The sequence below is a fragment of the Acanthopagrus latus genome, chromosome 12 (genome assembly GCF_904848185.1).
Source record: "Acanthopagrus latus isolate v.2019 chromosome 12, fAcaLat1.1, whole genome shotgun sequence".
In the NCBI taxonomy this organism is placed as follows: Eukaryota; Metazoa; Chordata; class Actinopteri; order Spariformes; family Sparidae; genus Acanthopagrus; species Acanthopagrus latus.
The window spans coordinates 24851485-24872374 of NC_051050.1; the positions used below are offsets into that span (position 1 = coordinate 24851485).

At 44.8% G+C, this 20890-nt stretch overlaps 1 protein-coding gene and 1 long non-coding RNA gene across 4 annotated transcripts; one reads left to right on the forward strand and one right to left on the reverse strand.

The window, feature by feature from the left end:
* The first annotated feature begins 3423 nt into the window (after positions 1-3423).
* Positions 3424-20038, forward strand: LOC119029875. Of its 3 annotated transcripts, none has more exons than XR_005078115.1 (5): positions 3426-3524; positions 3910-3949; positions 4049-4102; positions 4437-4629; positions 19514-20038. It is a non-coding gene; the product is annotated as an uncharacterized LOC119029875 (long non-coding RNA). The 3 variants fall into 3 exon arrangements; XR_005078114.1 differs by lacking the exon at positions 19514-20038 and adding an exon at positions 12005-14015; XR_005078113.1 differs by lacking the exon at positions 19514-20038 and having other exon boundaries at positions 3424-3524; positions 4437-4891.
* Positions 12403-17956, reverse strand: LOC119029872 (beta-1,3-galactosyl-O-glycosyl-glycoprotein beta-1,6-N-acetylglucosaminyltransferase 4-like). Its single transcript, XM_037117046.1, has 3 exons — positions 17712-17956; positions 17534-17587; positions 12403-15418 (listed from the first exon to the last, which is right to left on the reverse strand). Exon 3 carries the CDS (start codon positions 15415-15417, stop codon positions 14113-14115), a length of 1305 nt encoding a protein of 434 aa, XP_036972941.1. The 5' UTR covers position 15418; positions 17534-17587; positions 17712-17956; the 3' UTR covers positions 12403-14112.
* Positions 20039-20890: the final 852 nt, after the last annotated feature.

Consider the following 20890-nt stretch of genomic DNA (forward strand, 5'->3'; position numbering starts at 1 on the left):
CAAAGAAACCAAACCTGACAAGAGAACCACCTCAGTCCTCCTCTGAGGCCGTGTCGTCCCGTCCAGGCAGAGTTAGCACCATGCTAGTGATGTAAACTTTGCTCCATCTGCTGCTGTAGATGCTAATCAGTATCTGTGACAATCCGTCCCTGCAGCAGCTGTCTGCGCTCACAGGAAACACTGAACCAAATTAGCTTCACTGGGTGTTCATGAGAACTTTAAATCTGCATGAACTGATGTTTCCTCTTCACTTCTAGACAACACAGAGCAACATAAGTTTTCATTATGAGTCACTCCTGAGATACGTGTGGCTATTTAGCCGCTAAATATTTCATTACATCCACATGCTAGCAGCTAGCTCTGTCTGTGTGCTGTTTGTTTGCCTATAATTTATTACTTATATATTTATCAGATCTTTTATAACCCCCAAAAATAATTGCCTGCTGGTGGAAAAGACACTGGTGAGAGCGTGAGAGTGAACCAAAACATTAAAGTTGAATCCTGGAGCTGAAACAAGGAGCTAAAAGAGCTCAAAGACTCAGCACTCTAGAATCACACGCCGTCACTTGATCGCTTGTTGATATCAGAGTATTGATGAGAGTCAAACTGAAGTCTGTGTGTGTTTCTTCAAGCTCTCGTCTGTCTCTGTAAGCCTGCTGACAGACCGGCTTCTTCTGAGGCCCTCGAACCAGGAATTCCCTCCGTGCGTGACACTGACTTCAGACCAGCGCCTCTGGGCAGCTCCGTCCCTCTCAGGGTCCCTCTGACCCCCCCGACCTCCTCATCCCCTTATCCTCCTCTTTATCCCCTCCTCTGGTTCCTCGGCCCCTCCTCTCTCGCTGTGGGGGCCAGGTGGGCCGACGGTGGCCCAGGTCTGCAGTAATTTTCCCCCTGACTGGTTTTAATGTAAAGGGTAATGTGAGAGGAGACAGCCAGACACTGTGTGTGTGTGTGTGTGTGTGTGTGTGTGTGTGTGTGTGTGTGTGTGTGTGTGTGTGTGTGTATAGAGGCGGTTGTGGTCCTCAGCATCTAACAGTCCATTACTGAGAAGCTCTACATCCTCTTTATTTATTTCTTCTTTGCTCCCTCTGTTTACTCTCTGGAGTATTTGCCTCAACTCTGGTTTTTATTACTCCGTCTCCAGCCGAGCAACACACACACACACACACACACATATGCACACACACACACTCACATGCACGCATACGTGGAAACTTGCGCTCGGACTCCAGCACCAGTAAACCTCCACCACCAAACACCCTCGGTAACCTTCACCTTCCTTTCACCCAGTAGCATCTGGTTATCACTCTCTCACACAAGCATAAAGGTGCACACTCACACTTGTGCAGCCTCTGTATCATGCACACACACACACACACACACACACACACACACACGCACACCCACACACACACAACAATCCCATTAACATCAGTACTTTTGTAATGGATGTGTTTGCGGTGCTGCTGTGGGAGAGAGGAGAGACCTGGAGTAGCTGTTATAAATCACTCGCTTGTTCCCCCTCCCCCCTAACACACACACACACACACACACACACACACACACACACACACACACACACACACAGGACCTCTATTGGCATCACTACATGGGGCTTCCATTCACTAACTCTGCAATCACACACACATCCATACGTGCAGAGCCGTTTTCTCCCCCCTCCCACTCTCTTTACCGCCTGGGGTGGGGAAATCCTATTACCCTATGAAGAGGAGGAACACATCATTAATTACACTCACATACTCCTTTACACACACACACACACACACACATACACAGGCATACACAAACATGTCTATGTGCCAGGCTCAGTTTGCAACACACAGGCTGGATCACAGCTCCTTCGCTCTCACACCGACTAGCTCTTATTTTCAGCTGCATCATGCTGCAATATTTTAGTTTATTTCTCTGTCAGCAGCACCTTGACAGGTGACATTAGAGCTGGGCTGGTTTATCAGATGGCACACACACACACACACACACACACACCCTTGCTTCAGCGGGGAATATGTCAGAGAGTGAGAGAGCAAAGTTACGATCGTCGAGAGAGATTTCAGGCAACATGGACGGGCAGATCAGGGACTGTCAGAGTGTCACCCTCAGATTTATCCCGAGCCTCGACAGCCTTTTCAAGGTTTACTAGATAGATGGATGCCATAAAGTGATACATGCACGCTATAAAATGAACAGAGGAGGAGTAAGCCATGCATAGCCGGGCTGTCAGAGCCACTGTTTATGCACCCAGGTGGGCACCCTTTGGACACATTCAGTCACGGCTGTGCAGGCGAAAAACAGAGCGAGCGGCTTCGACGACGGCGTCGCAGGTTTACGATGATCCAGAACAATGAGGTGCATCGTTTTACACACACGGACGTTTTGATTTGATCTTTCATTCTGGTCTTCAGGCGATGCACAAAAATCAACAAACGCAATCAAATTAAAAGCTGAAACGGCCACAAAACAATGAGCGAACGTCAAAAAACAGTCCAGAGCGACGACCTTTCTGCGACTGAATGTGCACAAGCTGCACCGCGCAGAGAATAAAATAAACGTACGTAAGCAAAATACAAAATAACACACATGCAACCACACGTGTACAGTTTAAGTATACATGCCATATTACTCATGAAACCTGGATACAATCAGCATTTTTGTTGTACCGTTTCTTCTCGTCTTAAAGTCACATTTCCACTGTTTAAATCCTAACGTTCGCTTTTTACTGCAGAAGTTTCTTATATCTCGTCTCTCAGGATGATGCTAACTGCTGCTGTGTCTCAGTTCAGGTCTGCCTCCTCTGAAGGACTCGGCCTCTGGGGTCTGTGAAGGCGAGTCCTTCAGAGACCTTGTTCACCTGGTCAGCTGTTAAATGTGACGGTCAAGTCTTTGGATCATTTCCTGGTTGCGTCACCAGATGTTTTACTCTTACGTCACGATTTCTGCCGCCCAGATCCATGAAGGTGACGATCTACACCAGGTGATGTTGCCATTTTCTCTCTTTCTTTCTTCTTTTTCAGGCCTGCAAAGAATCTTGGGATATGTGAGGCCACGAAGGATCGTAGCGGTTCATCCTCCAGAAACAGGGAGCAGAAGGAGCCTCTGGAGGAGCTTCAGACTGGGACAGACTTCAGATGCTCCTCTGGAGGATTCAGAGCCTGAATGAAGACACAGCATTTGTGACATGTCGTGTTTTTGAGTTCTTTATCACCGTGTTTTCTTTTGTAAGCTTCGTCCTGGTGTCGTGTCACTTCCTGGCCTCCGCCTCGCTCTCCCTCCTCTGTGGTTGTCCTGATTATTGTCAGCTGTCTCTGATCCTCCTCCTCGAAGGATCTGGTTCCTGTGTTTCCTCTTTCTGTGGTTTTCTCAGCTCACCTGTGTTCAATTAGTCGTCACTTCAGTCGTCGCTCCCTGTGTGTTTAAGACTTCCCCCTCTGTCTCTGTCACTTTGTCTGCTCTGTTTCCTCACGACGGTCCTGGTCCTCCGGCCCGTCGTCCTCGCTGCTCCTCTGGTTTGTTCTGGATTTGTTGTTCTTGTGTTTTTTTCCCTCCTCAGTGTCCCTGCAGCACTTTGTCTCTTTTATTATTAGTCATTATAAGACACACATCAATGCATGAACATATCCTGCAACTGCTGATACATTAAAGGGTGTAAAGGCTGTAGTTTTAGAAAGTCAGAATTTTTATATTTGTAACATTAATGACATAATAACACAAACTGTTTCCATCAGTGAATAAACCAGCTGCTCAAGTAAAACAGTATAAACTGTTAAACTTGTGTTGTTTTATTCAGTTCATTCAGTCGAGAAAACAAGAACTGTTTGGTAATTTAGTTTGTTCAGACAGAAAGAATTAATATCTTTATATTCTCATTAACATTTATTCTCTAAACTACAGAGTTTTCCCTCAATAATCTCCTAATTACTCCAAAAAACAGGTACTGCAAATTTAAGAAAATGTGCAGAAATAAGAAGAAAATACACAAAAATGAAACAATGGTCCATTAAAGTGGAAATATTTCAACGCCATGTTTCAGCCACGTGGGTCGTCATCGGGGCTCCAGCCAATCAGAGGCAACCACACGACCCAGGTAATAACAACATGACAGGTGGAATAAATAGAAAATAACGAGACATCACAGGAGGAGACGTGACACCCACGACCTCCTGATGCTCGTCGGTGTGTTGTGTTGGAGAAAAACACTTCACGACACACAAATAAACAAGTTGTGAATGAGCACAACAGGATGAAGATGAACAAACAGGTTAAACGTCTGATGATGAAACTAAAGAAATCATGTTGAAGTTAAAAAAAAAAACCTTCAGGTTCAAACCAAACGCAAAGATATGATGTCAGTGTGTGAATGAATTCCAATTAAATTGTAAATGAATCTTTTCTTCTTCACCTCCTTCCTTCACTCTCAGACTCGACACAGTCCAGCTGAGAGCCTGAAACCAGAAGATGTGACAGTTTTTGTCTGAAATGAGACAAAGAGGCAGAATCAGCACCGGGCCTCCTGCTTTCACACGTCCACAGCGCCATCAAGTGGACTCCAACCCGCCACTGCAGACGCACCGAGGGCCCACATCTGTATTCACCTGCAGCGATGACATCCAGGTGTGTGTGTGTGTGTGTGTGTGTGTGTGTGTGTGTGTGTGTGTGTGTGTGTGTGTGTGTGTGTGTGTGTGTTTGAAGAGCCTTTTCATCCGCTGATGGCAAGTTATCTATTAAGGAACTCCAAGGCCGCGGGAGGAGAAGGAGAATGAATTAAAACATTAGAATAAAAAGCAGCTCAGGAGAGCTGAGCGGCGTGTGAACGCATGATTTGAAAGTCGGCCTCCAGAGAATGATTTTTGTAATCTGCAGCCTGGGATCTTTTTTCTTCTTTTTTTTTTTTTTGGTGTGGTGTGTTTATCAGAGAGCAGAGAGAAGTGTTGTAGTTTCACCTTTTTGGTAACGTTTCTTTAAAATACACGTCAGCAGAGCAGATGGACAGATGATTTTATTCAATGAGCCTCGTCTAGATACTCAGGTAAAGAACAGATACCTGAAACATCTACTTCAGTACACTAACAAGCTGTTTTTACCTCTTTACTTCCTGCCTCCGACATGTAGAAATGTTATGTACAAATACACGCTGAGCTCTTAAAGGAATAGTTGAACAGATTTTGAATTTGTCAGACACGAGCAGCTGGTGTTCTCTGGCTCAGCAGCCACGTCTCCTCCTGATGTGAAAGTCAGCTGTACATTTAATCTGAGATCTGTAGAAATGTGGAGATATTAGTATGATGGAGTGAAGGCATGAGAATCATCTGCACAAACACACACAGTGAGTTCTCAAGGGAACATTTGTTTTAGGTAAGACAACCTTTCTCACTTCCTCATCGAGCAGATTCAGTTAGGTTAGCTGAGTGTAAAGACTTCCTCATTCACAGCACCAGGAAAGTAAAACTTTAAATGGATATAAATAGTAAAAAAAAAAAAAGAAGTTGTGGTTAATCAGAGAGAGTGTTCCCTCAGTGCGGTGATCAGATGATGATCTGAAGTGTTCGTGTTGGTTGTGTTTTTGTGGTCGTCACTTCAGCTTTTCGTCCCGAGCTGTTAGAACCTGTTAGACTGAGACGTGATGCTTCGCTGTTCGGCCTCAACACAGAAGACACGCAGCAGGTAGAGATAAACTCGGGATACACTCGAGTGTTGGGTGCTTCCACTGGACGCCCTCCAAGTCACATCATGAAGCTGTTTCTGCTTCTGCCACCTCCTGAAATCATTAACTTCTGGAGTTTGTGTCCCAACATGTGATCAGACTTGTTTGTAAATGGAACTACAGGGATTGCTCAACACTTACGGGAGAGCAGTCCTCAGTGTGATGTTGTTCACCGCCCGAGCCGGCTCGTTGTGCTGCTCAGCTGCAGAGATCCCACATGAAACGACCGAGACCGGCAGCCTTGATTGTGCAGCTGCAGCTGGAGAAAGCATGAACTCATACTTCTCACCTCTCTTTGAACTATGTGAGTTCATCTCTGAGCCGGAGTTTAAAGACGGAGGCGCTTCTTTCTGATGTGGCCTCTCTTTACAGGAAACAACGTTCAAAAACTTGTGACATGTGCTGCAAAATTCAGACGGCAGAAACTGTTGTGGCTGGTTGTGGATCGTTCAGCCCGCTCTGGGCTGACACGTGGACGCTGTGTGTTCGGCCTGCTCCTGGTTCAGATCTGGCAGAACAGGAGTGGACCACCCAAGTGACGTCACTCCACGCAGAATGTGGGCGGCATGAGTGTCTGGTACCATTTGAGTCTATCTGGGAGAGGCTACACGTGACTAATACACTGACTGTTTTTCTACCACTCACTGTAAGTTCAGTATTTAATGTAAGCAGTGAAGATTTGCATGATTTAATAGTTTCCTGTCAGATGTACAAAAAGGTTTCGATTCGTTCTCAAGAGAGTTTTCTGGATCAGCACGACAGCTTCATTTCTGCAAACCAAAGAATATGTTGCAACTCAGTCATGTTGAAGTTTGTTTTCTCAGTGTTACGTGGTGTAACTCTGGTCTTACAGTCTGGTCAGCTTCGATGTGCAATACATCGTTTCAGCTGCTAGAAGTCTGTCAGTCAGAACTAAACAGAAGATGCTTGCTGAGTGTTTGTGGGCGGCTGCAGACTCGACTGAGGGAATAAACATCTGGAGATTCTGCACCGGTGCGAGAGCTCAGAGACGACTTTGTTATTTGAGGGATTAAAAAGGTGATTTCTCTTCGCTCCTGCTGATCAGCCTGACTGCAGCAGTGATCCATTGTTGGGTGGTTCTGTTCTGTTCTGTTCTGTTCTGTTCTGTTCTGTTCTGTTCTGTTCTGTTCTGTTCTGTTGACTGCCGACTGGAGCTGGAGCAGACATTAGGACTTTACTTCATAAACATAACGTGACAGAGTTTAGTGAGGTTGAACCTCTGATGTTGAGCTCATGTTTACATTTGTATCTGCTGTGTTTAGTGTCTTTCTCCGACCTCCTGCTCTTCTCTGATGCTCGACTTGAAGTTACAGCAACAGGTGAATGAAACGAACCGTCACCCTGAATAAGGTTACAGATTAAACTTCAGCGGTAAACGGCTGCGGATCAGAGCAGAATCTGATCCGACTCTGAGTGTTTATAACTCCACAGCTTCTGGCTCTGCTCCTGAATATCCCGTCCAGAAGAGGCCGGCCCTGAGCAGCTGTACCGAGGATCTGCCGTCCATCCCAACACAACAGCTGGCAGACACGTTTGTTTTGTTTTGATAGAGGCAGAAAATATAAATGAACGACTGGGCGCGGTGATGCCAGACCTTCCTGCTCATTGTTCCTGATGCCTGAAGGCTTTTGTTTTCTAGCAGGAAGTTAAACCAAGAGGTCAGAGGAAGGTTATCTTTGTTTCACTTGGAGGTGAAACTGTGGGTTTAGAATCAGGCTGTATGCAAAACCATGGCTTTTTATATTTGAAAATAACCAAAGCAGCTGAAACTAAAGCATGAAAGAATGTTATTTATATCAGTCTGGAAGGACAAACAGACAGAAGTCCAGCTCGGCAGCATCTTCTGGGTCGTATTCTGCAGTGAACGTTAGCGTCACTTTGGTGCTCAGGCGCCGTGAAACTCAGATAGAAACTTGACACTTGGGAGACACGTGGTTAGTGAGAGGCCACGGAGCTATTTAAGGCTTTTGGCATGACTCACCTTCTTCACCAGGCGTCTGCGCAAAAACCACAGCAGCTTGATTCTAATCTTGCATTTCCAACAAATTCTTATTTGTGCATGTTTAAAATATTATACTGCAAAGCGTCAATCAAGGCCTCGTCAGTCGCCGTCAGCAGAGCAGGAATGAGACCAAACAATCCAGACTATTGTAGGCACAGTCACGAATGAATGTGGACGCTCGGGTAGATCAGAAATCTGATCGCTTTACATAAACAGCCTGTGTTGAAGTGAGGAGCGACGCCGAGAAGACAGGAAATGCAGGTCTAAACAGCGAGTCCTCAGCTGTGTACAGTATTACAACATCAAACAAACAGGAAGATGGAAAGTTCATACAAATGTGCTGAACACAGAGCTCCACTGTGAGAGCTGTTCCCGGAAACAGAGAGAAAGTAGAGATGCTTCTCGTAACAGTGGCCGAGGTGAACAAGGAGAGGAAAGAAGTTCACAAGCAGACTGCACTGACGACAAACTCCCAGCCGGCATGACTTGGAGGTTATGTGAGAGATGTCAAGTTAAATGTCAACTCAGCAACTGTCGAGTGCCTTCGAAGCAGCGACGTCGTGAAGTCACAGAGTCCAGTGACAACAACTGTAAAGCTCCACGTTAACCAACATGTGTCTAACTTCACTGCATCGTTTTAAAGAGTCTTTGTTTGTTTTGTGTGGTGATGACGAATGTTTCCTCCACTGAACCTTCTGATGCAACGCTGTCATGATATCATCTGTAAGTTACAATGATTAAAGGTGTAAAGTGTAAAATACCTCGTACGTCTGGACAGCAGACTGGGACAGAACTCAGCGTCTGAGAGACATCGCGTGGCGTAGATCATCACTTTCGAGGGCCTGGGCAGCAGAGGGTTACGTGACGTGAAGGTAAAACATCTGGTGATGCAACCAGGAAATGATCCAAAGGCTCGACCGTCACATTCAACAACAGCTGACCAGGTGAACAAGGTCTCTGAAGGACTCGCCTTCACAGACCACAGAGGCCGAGTCCTTCAGAGGAGGCCGACCTGAACTGAGACACAGCATGAGATTCAGTTTGTATCCAGTCTGAATGAAGTGAGTATGACGATGAGTTAACAAGGAGATTTAAGTTGTTTGAGTTCAGTCAGAGAGAGAAACTTGAATTCAGACGGTGGATTTTTAAATTTTTTTGGTTTATAATAAAAACAGACATCAGAATATTTCCTCTCTGGACATTTTGTTTGCGTATTTTGTTCATTTATTACTCTAAAAGCTGAATCCAGCCTGTGTGTCTTCTCACTGCCGTCACTCTCAAGCTGTCTTATTAAATAAAGGTTCAAAGGAACACGCACAAAATCACAAAAACAGCCGTGACGCTGTTTTGTAGTATAAGCGAAGTGTTGTAGCACATTCTGAGCTTCACACTGGGCCTCAGTGTGAAGCTCTCACAGGAAACAGGTGGCTCCCCTCGCAGGGTGTCAAACGACATTAATCATGTAGAAAATGTTTGTCAGGTCCAGAACTTCCAACAAGGTTCATCGGCCAGTCGTACGACACCGTTGGTTTCTGTGTTTCGTCAGCGTCAGCGTTAACGTTAGCAGGCTAGCATCAGTACTGTCAACTTTTCCTTTTTTCCCGTCCTTCATAATAAAAGCTTTTAAATGACTAAATAATTGGGAGGCTTTTATTGTGATGGAGTTGTCAGAAGTGTGTTTGTGGAGCCACTTTGTTAGCAGCGATTCTTCAGCAGCACTGTGGAGGTCGAGACAAGCGGCGGCATCACGTTTCTAAACTGCTGTGCAACATTTCATACGATGATATCAGAGGAGGCTTCAGTATTTTGCTCAAGGATTCTTCAACATCTGCATCCATCGACCTTCCAGTCACCGGACGACTCGCTCCACCTCCTGAACGACAGCTTCCCCACAAACTAGCACCACTTGAGGGGCCAGATGATGAACAGCAGGAGTGTTTCTGCTGCGTCGTAGGCAGCTGGACTTGAAGACGTTTCACCTCCCATCCAAGAGGCTTCTTCAGGTTGAACTAACTGGAGGGGAGCTGCAGGCTGGTAAAGTCTGTGTGGGAGTGTCCTTACAGACTCGGGTCGTTGGTCCAACCGGCCTTCACAGATGGATTCCTTTGCTTCTGTGTCAAACTGGAACGACCGTCGAAGACAAAAGCCGGAGGGAGGTGTTGATTTAAGCTCCTCGTTCTCTGTGCTCTCACATTCATATCACCATTGGTAACACACACACACACACACACACACACACACACACACACACACACACACACACACACACACACACACACACCTGTCACTGCTGGTGGTGCTCGCAGGTGTAGCGTTCTCTCAGTCAGTCACAGACAGGAACTTCACTTATTATTAATAAGTTACAGGAACCTAATAACCGCTGAGGGCTCCGTCAGAGCTCCAGGCAGTGATGTGTGGCCAGCGTATGGAGGCGTGGAGGAAGCTCTGAGGTTACTGCAGTATGAACGTGATACTGCTGCGTGTAAGATAATAGCGACAGGTCCTCACACTCCTGACAACAGACATGTAGTGTGTAAAACATTCAGCGTCCTGAACCTGAAACAGCGTTGATCACGGTGCAGCTCACAGATAATAATCATGTGTTTCTCCCTCGCAGAACCTTTTTAATGTCTGAAAATATTTTGAGTTGCTCCTTTTCTTTTTTTTTTTTCTGAGGGCCAATTAGTCATAAAACATGTCGCTGTAAATATTGTTCACGTCTAACCGGCGGCCATTTTCCTGTCACAGTTTGACCTTAATTGATGTTTTTTTGCAGATCGACACTTGAGAGGACGTTTCTGTCTCTGGCACTGCTGTTATTTTGTTCTTGCTGACAATAATAGACTCGCAGCACTGAGAAGGAAGTTGAGCCGTTATCTTCGTGCCATCGTTGAACATTTTCATAGTACATCCTGTTTGCCTGTCAAACTGTGTAATCACTTCTTTTTTTTTCCATCTTTGAGCAGTTTATTTCTGTCCGGTGTAATAACGGAGTGAAACTACAAACAAATAACTCTTTTCTATATTGAGTCCTTTCACTTCCTGGCACGTGTGTCTTGTGCACTGACGCAGCCACTCGTGTGTTTCAGTACTTTCATCTGTCGGCCTGCAGAGAACTTTAAAGATCGAGATCAGATCAGGATGTTTTGTTTCGCGCTGCAGTTGTCAGTGGAAATGATCCAACTGAATTAGGGAACATTTAATCATATTCTCTCTTCCGGACGCAGTCAAACCTTCACAAAGACTCACTGAGAGGTTGTGTGTTCTTTGTGTTCATGTGTATTTGTGTCTTGAACCGTGAAAACGTTTCCTTGTTCCCTGAAGAGGTTCAAACAGCCCCGACGTGGATGTGCAGAGATTCAGATTCAGATCTTTTTGTATTTCCTCGCTGCATCGTGGTGTGAAGTACAAACACGAAACAGATGAAGCAGATATTTATATCATGACGTTAAACATCAACGGATCATTAAGAAAGTATTCTGGCAACAACACGTGATATTCATCCATCCATGAAGTACCAAATCGTTTCTACCTTCCTGTTATTTTAGGAATCGTGTTCAAAGGTGTTTCAGTTCACAGCATAGATCACATGAGGACATACAGCATTGGAGAGAAGGAGTAGTTGTGGCAGAGATCCAGAACTTCTGCAGGATGAAACACTCGGAGTCGCATCAGATTCTGCTCGGATCTCCAGAACCGGTCAACAGAGGGGACCCCAGTTTCTACACACCACCAGAGATGAGTGAGATCTTTTTTTAGACCCTTTAAGGCCAAAAGTGGGCTGATGTTGGTCGTCGCTGCATCGTCCCCACGAGACCACAACCGTCTTCGAACACAGACTTCATTTATATCAGAGCGCTCAAATGTTTCTACAGAGAGCTGAAGTCACGCCTCCTCCGGTCGACCTCACGAGGCCTCAGAGCCGCCACAGAACCAACGTTTGATCCAGTTCGTAGTGAATCACACAGACGATGTGTGTCTCAACACCAACATGGATCAGAAAAGGTCGTAAACAAGATGAACGTCACAATAAATCTGCTCATTTGGACGACTGCAGTTCTGTGAGAGGAGAGCTGGTTCTGGTTCTGGTTCTGGTTCTGGTTCTGTGAGCTGCTGATATACAGGAGCAGCTCTACAATGTTGAAGTTCAGGGATGTCGTTATAATGACGTAGTTTCACAGTCTGATAAACATCGTGTGTGTGATTCATGACACAGTTCAAACAGGATCAGTAACTTTATCGTCTCTCTTCATCACCACCAGACAGTTTCCTGAAATAAGATCCCACGAGGGAAACTGGAACAAGCGCCAGTTTTTTTTGACGACCTGTGAAGGAAACTCAGAGATGATCAATGATCAGATATCCGTCTCTACGGCAGTAAAGTGCGATGTGTCGTTCCTTCTGGCCTGTAACCCAAAATGAAATGTCTGCTTGGCTCTCCAAAGTAAAAAGCTTGATGACAAATATTACTGACAAAATATTTTTGGACTCAACTCTCAAAAAATGATGCTCACACACGTCTTCACCTTCTTATCATCTTCACCTTCTGCTCGTACAAACAGTCCAATAATCTCACAATCATTCAAAATGATTTTTTCCACCGTATGAAAATATTTTTGGCTCCTTCTGCTGCAGAGTTACAGGAAAAAAAGGCATTCAGTCCTTTTTAAAGATCTTTTTTATTAACGATACGTTTCCACCAGTGAAGTCGTTACAAAAACTAAACGTGATCTCGAACAAACAAACACATTCGTTCAGGTATGTTACAGCTGCTTTGTGGAACAGAGTGCTGTGAAACTTTTTTTTATCAAATGCTCTGATTACAGGGAGGCACTTTCATTATTCACAGCCCGTCCGTGTTTGGATTGCACCATCGCTGTAGATTATTTAGAGACAGATTGGGGAGTTTCACAGAGGAGGTGTGGACGGCAGCCCACACATTCCTCCTCAGTCACACACTATTAAAGTTCAAAGTGTTGCATAACGCGTCTTCACTTATCAAGTATGTAAAAATATGAATCCAGCATACGATTAAATGTTCTGGCACTCAACGATAAACTGTGGAAGGTGTTTCTGCTCCACCTGCAGCTGGAAAACTTCACATTTTCATTGACAGCTCTGCTAAACTTTCATACATCACGTCTGGAGCGTTTGGCCGCCGAGCGGCTCCTGGGACGGTCTGCAGTACCACATCTGTTTTCTTTTTTAGTGTCTGTTCATCCTGTCAGATATCTGCCCTGTTTGACCTTCATCCTGTTTGTTTTGAGCTACAGAAGTCGTGTTCAGTCACGACTGTGAATTACAGTTTTATCATGAGGAATTTATAAGAATGACATTCTGCTGCTGTTTGATTAATGGAGCTTCATCAGCACTTCTCCTTTTCTGATAGAGCTGACGGGAGGAGCAGTTTGTACCACCGCTGCTTTAGTTATTTATTTGGCATGTATGACTTTATCAAGAGGACAGTTCAGAAGTTACAGGAGGAACGTGGACCGAGCGCCTCACCACCTGAGCTACCTCTGACCACAAGACAAGCACATCATCAGACACATGTGATGGAAAGACAAAGTCCTGCTGCTCTGGACTGATGTGCCGAGTCAAACCGAGCAGAACCGGGCCGACAGATGTGATTAAAAAGAAGACGTTTAAACACTAGAAACAAAGCACAGCGGACCGTCTGACATCCTGCTCGCCTGTTTTCTTTCCTTTTCTTTCATAAATAATAAATCTTCTTCGTCTGAATTCACCTTCATGCCAAGTGGAGTTTTTACATATTCGTGCAGTTTGCGCTGCAGTCGTGAGTCACAACCTTCGCTTCGACCTCGGGCAGTAAAAAAAAAAAACAGAAACTCCAAATAACTAAATCTCCCTGGCTCATGCAAACTAGCGTCTCTTTGTGTAGAGATGAAAAAGCAGATGTGCTGACTTCCCCATAAAAAAATATCCATTTGTTTTTGTCCCTGAGGTTTAATACATAAAAAGGTGTCACACTTGCAAATGTGGAGACTCCAGAGTTTATTCTTGTTTTATATAAAATAAAAATGCTGTTCTGTAAAAAGTTATCTCACGATCTTGTGGTGAAAACGTTGATCTGAACGTGAACTTCTCTAAAATTTGCAACTAACGATCAACTCGTCAATCTCAGGTGTCGATCGAACACTTCTGTTTAAACACGGCTGACTTCTTCTTTCAGTTCCCGGTAATTTCCAGCACTGATAGAACTTCAATTTAAATGTTTTATACAATCTTCAGCTGTAAGTTTTAACTCTCAAAACCCCCATTTTTATTTTTTTTTAAAAAAAAGAAAGAAACTCGACAATGGAGCAGATAAATTCTCTGTTGATCAAATTAGTGATTAATCAACTAATCATTAACCCTTACGGCAGCTGCTGGAAGCCGCCGATCGGAACAGCTTCAGTTTTTCCTCCAGCTTCTCCTCCAGGCACTGGATGACGATGGGGTCGACTTTGGGGTCGAACTTGTTGGCGAACCAGTGTCCGTAATTAAGCAGCCAACGCAGTTCAGCAGCACCGTAGATGCAAACGCTGCGCACGTGTCCGCCCGTGCACGGCGGGTACAGGTTGTCCTCCAGGTACTGCCACTTCACCAGCCTGGTTTTGCTCTTCAGGTCGGTGACATCAGGCTGGGAGCGCGGCACCTCCCCGGGCACGCCGTTCATTCGCACCAGCGTGGCCCAGAAGTGTTCGTCCGGGGAGTACGTGTCCTCCGACCAGGCCAGGAAATCTTTCACCACCTCCGAATTGTCCATGAACACGATGAACTCCCGCGACAAGACAAAGTAGGCGTTGCCGACGAACATCTCGATCCCGTGAGGCGGCGGCTCCTTGACCTGCTGCGTTTTCACCGGCAGTTTGTTGTACTCGTAGCTGATGGTCGCCAGCTCGTAGTGAAACGTGAACCTCTCCTTCTTATAATCCGTCGGCCGGCTCGTCTCCAGCATGTTCGCTCCGTTCAGCTTCTTCAGCTCCGACACCAGCTCGATGTTGGACTTGAGGGGGAAATCCTGTCCGCAGAGGTTGATGACGTACTTCCACTGGACCTCCGACCTCAGGAGGTCGGACAGACAGTGGAGGTCGGCTCTCAGTCGGCTGATGCTCGCGTAGAAGACAGACTCCCGCTTGGAGGCGATGAAGACGTTGGGCAAACATCGCGCCATGCCCTCCATGGCGGCGATGAACTGAGGTGGAGACTTCTGGTCGTAGTGGATGCAGTAGATGTTACTGGGAGAGTAAAGAGCCTTGATGAGTCTCTCTACCATCCATGCAGATTTATGCACGACCAGCGAAAAAGCGATAGGAAAGTCTCTCTCCTCCTCTGAGACGGACACGTCATCGTAACCTCTGGACTGGATGAACAGCGAACAGTTTGTGGTGAGGTTAACCAGACTCTGATCTGTGTCCTCCACAGCTTCCTTCCTCCTCATGATCAGCGACTTACCCACCTCCACTGGGTCCAAGTCATATATAGCCGCGCAGCTGATTTCATATTTGTGAACCGTCTGAATGTTGGTTAAATCCACCGGTGGAGCAGAAGGATCAGAGACGTAGTTGTACTTCAGGCTGATGACGCAAAGCACAGCACAAACAGTCAGCAGCCAGAGGAGCGATGACATGAACCTTCTTCTCAGTATCAGCAAAGAACATCTTGTCCTCATCCTGTGGAGAGAGGGAACAGAAACCGAAACCATCACAGGATTTTCATTAACATAACCACTAAACCTGGTGACCCTGAACGCCACGTGTGTGGATTAAGTTCCAGCCTAAGTAAAGTGCAGGTGTACTTCTTCTCAATTTACAGTGAGTTTGCAGAAGCAGAGCGAGAAGGAAACAATCTGGGAAGATAAAGAGAAATTATACAGAGACATTTAACACGCAGTGAAATGTCTCCAAACAACGAGACCTCTGTTCTGTGTGTTGTTGGGTTGTGTTCGGACATTATCCCACAAATCCACGAGTCGACTCGAAGTCACAGTGTTTTACTTTGGACGCCTGTCTCTGCTGGAAGTCACAGCGACAGGATGGAAGTCAGAGAACGAGACTAAACATAACGTGATCAGATCTTTAAAACATCCCCTCGGCTGAGAACTTTGGTGCTGAGTTTCATCAGAGACGACGGCTGTTTAACGGCGTGAAAACCTGACTGTGAATTAACTGTAATCTAGCGAGCGACAGCCTGAACGCGGCTGTGAAATACTTTCTTCTGTTGTGCCGTGACTCAGTAAAGTTTTGTGGTGACTGAGGTGTTCGTGCCCTGTGTTGATAGTGACAGTTAGAGCTGCGGCTACACACCAGTTTCATTACTCTGCTGATTGATATCACAGTTACAGGTTAATACTATCAAACATCAAAAAATGTAAAAACAGAGAAACGCTTCATTTACTGTCATGAATGGAAAAAGAAAAGCAGCTAAATTCTCACATTGAAGAAGCTGGTGAAGAAGCTTGGTGATTAATATTATTTTAAATAAACTTTCAACTCAACAACTAATCGACTAACAGATGTCTTCACACAGCACATCAGGTCTGATCCAAGTGTCCAGAAAACCCTCGAGATCCCAGACGGATTTAAAAATATGTCATTTACTTCAGACGAGCTGCATGCTAACGCTTTTAGCTCGGCGGCGACAGTGAAAATAACGTCTTTACAAATCTATTTTGATCTCAGAGCTTCAGGGGGACCTGGTCTACACCGGACGAGCTCCATGGAGACTATTTTCCTCCTGCTGCTTCAGTTGTTTATCAGGACGCTGCAACTCTGTTTGACTGTGAAGCTCCAGAACTGTTCTGTGGACACTTCACCTGACTTTATATCATCAGGAGGAGGAGACGAGGACTGGATTTAAACTTGTGGCTGAACTGTTCCTTTAATTGTAACTTCTTGTGACAGAAGATAACACTGTGAAACTGTGATATCTTCTGTTATTTTTCTCTGGGAACTCGATCACTTTCACTGCTGTTCTTGTTACGATGAACACACTCGTGTTGTCTTTACATTTTCTTACTTGTGTCTCATTATTTACTCATTCCTTTAAACCATTTCTGTTGTGGAGACTCGAGTTTTGATAAACATCTGAAATCTTGAATCATCTTGAAAACCTCGTGGCAAACAACCCCAGCAGGTAGTTAACGAGAGCGAGACGATGTTTTTACACTATTTTCAAAAAAATGTCTTAAAAATGTTATTCGATCGAGAGTCACACAATGCAAAAAAATGCAGTTAATGTTTTAGCTGGTAATCATGACTTCAGCTCTACTTTGTAAAAGGTTTTGCTTCTTCTTCTTCTCATGAGTTGAGTCTCTTCAGACTCTCTAACTGAACTTTCTTTCCACACATTGAAAATAAAAGACAAAAACAGTCTAAAAACACAGATAAATATATACAAAATGAAAACAAACACTCTCTCTGACCAGAAGTCTCGTCAGACGTTGACACAGTCCTGAGAGCTGGACACACCTACACTTCACTGCCTGGCCTCAGATTAAACTCATGTCTATGTTTCCTGGCAGCAGCTGACACCTTCAGACACTCAGCAGAAGTCTGTGTGGTGAATTTGAAATAAATTAAAGCAGATAACTTCTGTGTCTGGAGCTCAGCAGCTCATATTGTACCGTGATATTATCAGCAGGAATAAATATAGATAAATAAAATCAAGAGTGTAAATTATTTAGTTTTTTGAAGTTTCCAGACTGTTTCCTTCTGCTCTCTAACCTCACATTTTATTCTCCATTTTAATATAAAGTATTACAGGCGGTGTAATGATGTAATTCTCACCTTGCTCCACGCGCAGGTAGAGCAGCCTCACGCCTCGCTTCACCAAGTCACAACCTGAAAGTTATCCAACACGAGAAGTTCAGTTCGGATCCACTCACCTGGTTCCGTCCTCATCTCATAATGGATCTTTTCTTTTGAGCGAGAGAGAGAGAGAGAAAAAAACTTGAGGGTGACTCACCGACGTGAGCGGGGCAGAGAGTGCTGCTGGACATCGAGCTTCTTCTGCGTCGTTACATGTTTTTTACGCACGACTGGCGCGACATCCAACACCTACTCGAACCTCGCTCTCCACGAGTCGACTGAAGGCGCCACATGGTTCGTTGTTAACAGTTGAAGAAAGGCTTGAAGAAAGTTGAAGACGCTGCTGTGAGCCTGAGAGAGAGAGAGGGGGAGGGAGAGAGAGAGAGAGAGAGAGAGGGAGGGAGGGAGGAAGAGAGAGGGAGGGAGGAAGAGGACCGCGGGCTGCAGCGCTGCGCTCTGATGCGTAACCCGGAAAGAGGAGGGAGGGGCTCAGGAATGGACCGACTGCAATAATTAGATCACCGCTGCAAAAAAACAAAAAAATGTTGTTTTTCCGTTTCATATGTCGCCACCGGGTTCGTGTGTTAACTGTGGCGCACTGCAGGAGTGGAGCTGTGCGTAAATGACAGAAATCCTGCATCTGATTAAAGGGGGAGGAATGGAAAGCTCGTGGCTGGAGTCACCTGAACTCACTCACACAGCAGACACACAGTTTAATGTCGTTACTTTGTGTACTTGTGTGTACACATGATGTCTGTGTGTGATCTCATCTTTAGGCCTTTTAACGTTGTTTCTCCTGTTTTTGATAAAAGAGGACTATGTAGTTTTAGACTATGTAGTTTCAAAGTCATAATTGTTAGATTTGCAGTATTAATGAGGTGTTTTTTTTAACATATATATGTATAATTTATTTCATTAAAACCTGACGATGGTGTCCAGATACAAACAGTGAAACAATTAGACATTAAGACAGTACAAACGGTTTCACCACCACATGATATTATATCAGTTCTTTACGATTTGTGCCATGATACGATTTCAGCATGATACAATACACTCAAATAGTTTGTAACTTTATTTTTCAGGTGATGCAGCCACACATAGCACCAACGCCATTGTGAAATTTCGCAGATGACACAGTGGTGATTGGCCTGATTTCCAACAACATGGAGATTCCCTATTTGGGTGGTTTGCAGCCGAGTGTAAATGGGATGAGAATCAGCACCTCCAAGTCTGAGGCCATGGTTCTCGACCAAGGTGCAAGGTGGCTTGCTCCCTCCGGGTTGGGGGAGAGCTACTGCCTCAGGTGGAGGAGTTTAAGTATCTTGGGGTCTTGTTCATGAGTGAGGGAAGGATGCAGGCTAAGATTGACAGGCGGATCGCTGCAGCAGCCGCAGTAATGTGGTCGTTGTATCGGTCTGTCGTGGTGAAGAGAGAGCTGAGCCAAAAGGTGAAGCTCTCAATTTACCGGTCTACGTTCCTACCCTCACCTATGGTCATGAACTTTGGGTCATGACCAAAAGAATAAGATCCCGGATACAAGCGGCTGAAATGAGTTTCCTCCGCAGGGTGGCGGGGCACTCCCTTAGAGATAGGGTGAGGAGCTCTGTCACCCGGGAGGAGCTCGGAGTAGAGCCGCTGCTCCTCCACATCGAGAGGAGCCAGCTGAGGTGGCTCGGGCATCCGTTTCGGGAGGCGTTCCTGGCATGTCCCGCCGGGAGGAGACCCGGCACTGCGGCTCCTAAAGAGGCGTGGCGGTACACATCATGATGATGACAACCTGTGTTTTTTTTTTCAAGGTGTTTCCCCCAGGTGTCTACTTGTCGGTCTAAATAAACATGTTCCCACTGATGGTTTAGAAACATATGGATGCTGTTATAATGTGTAGTGATTGAGATCCTGTCACACCAAACATCCTGGAAAGTGACTAAGTTGTCTGTCTAACTCCCTCACTTGCAGGGACGGAGGCTGTTTTTTGGGGGAAAGTTCACTGAAGTCTCAGTCCGGACAGCTGACCATTGGAGCCATCTTTTTTCATCGCAAACACTCGGTGAGTTAAAGTTTTTTGCAGGTGACAGACGCTGTTTTTTGGGCAGAAATGTGATGAAGAATCGGGAGGACAGACAGCAGGACAGACAGGAGGACAGACAGCAGGACAGACAGGAGGACCTCCGAGAGATTCACACAGAGGGGGAGGCGGGGAATTGGTGCAGGATCATCATATCCAAACGGCAGTGTGAATGGAGCTATTAAGAAAAGAATAACACCTTGTTAAACCTGTTATACTGTGGGATTATCCAGGTCAGGTACATCAAATTGAGTGTAAAAATTAAATCCCTTCCAGAAGAAACATATGATGACTTAGTAAGTAATGGAGAACACAGCTGTGAACTGAGAGGAATTTTAGAAACAGTGACACAAAAATATGAATATAAATATATTTCAACTCCAAATGAAAGAAATAGACAATATATCAGCAGCATTATCGAAAGACCATTTATAAAAGCTTGTCCTCCAACTATTGGTACTAGAAAATCACTTTCATGTGTAGGTGTCAACAGGGAAGTTTGAAGAAACTTCAATGGTTGTTTTTAATTTGGCAAGTTTAATTTGAAGTTCGGTGCAGAGAAGTAATTCAGTCAGTACTTATTTATATTTTAACACTTTTATGATTTCTAGTTTGTAACTTTAGTTTTCAGCGTGATGAGTCGATGATAGTCTTTAGTCACTTGTTAGTAATCACCTTTTTCAGACACCTAAATAAATATGTGGGGTATTTACTGATGAACTTTATGTCTTATAAAACATGTGAAAATATCTTTAGCTCATGTGAACCACAGATTTCAGGCATTTAACCAAAAACCCACTGACTTCAAGACTAAGGAACCAGAAGCAGGTGACAACTTATTCACAAGTTGAAGGTGAATTTGTTCTGCTAGCTTTATTACTTTAGTTTAGCTAGTTTAGTATCAAAATACACCTAATATAATCCAACCTACTGCATGTCAAGAGCTCATTGTCTTCAGAACAGTAAATGACACATGCAGCTGTTTTATTTTGTAATTAGCGCCCTCTGGTTTTGGAAATAAAACCACTATGACAGCTTATCCTGCTCTCCCATGTTGATATTTACCGCCATGCACAGTAGTTTCACTGACAAGAAAAAAAATGTGATACTGTGGAGCCAGTGTATTATTTAGTTAATGTTATCTACTTTCTACTTACAGGCATATCTACTTTGATTAAACTGATATGAGAGAGGCGACCAGGCCCTGTAAGAAACACAGAGCTTATTGACCTGCACTTTGTGAAACACACAGTCATGTTTGAATTAAT

Bases quoted from the DNA above. Each gene is read 5' to 3' on its own strand.
- LOC119029872 (XM_037117046.1), bottom strand. From the start codon at position 15,417: ATGAGGACAAGATGTTCTTTGCTGATACTGAGAAGAAGGTTCATGTCA.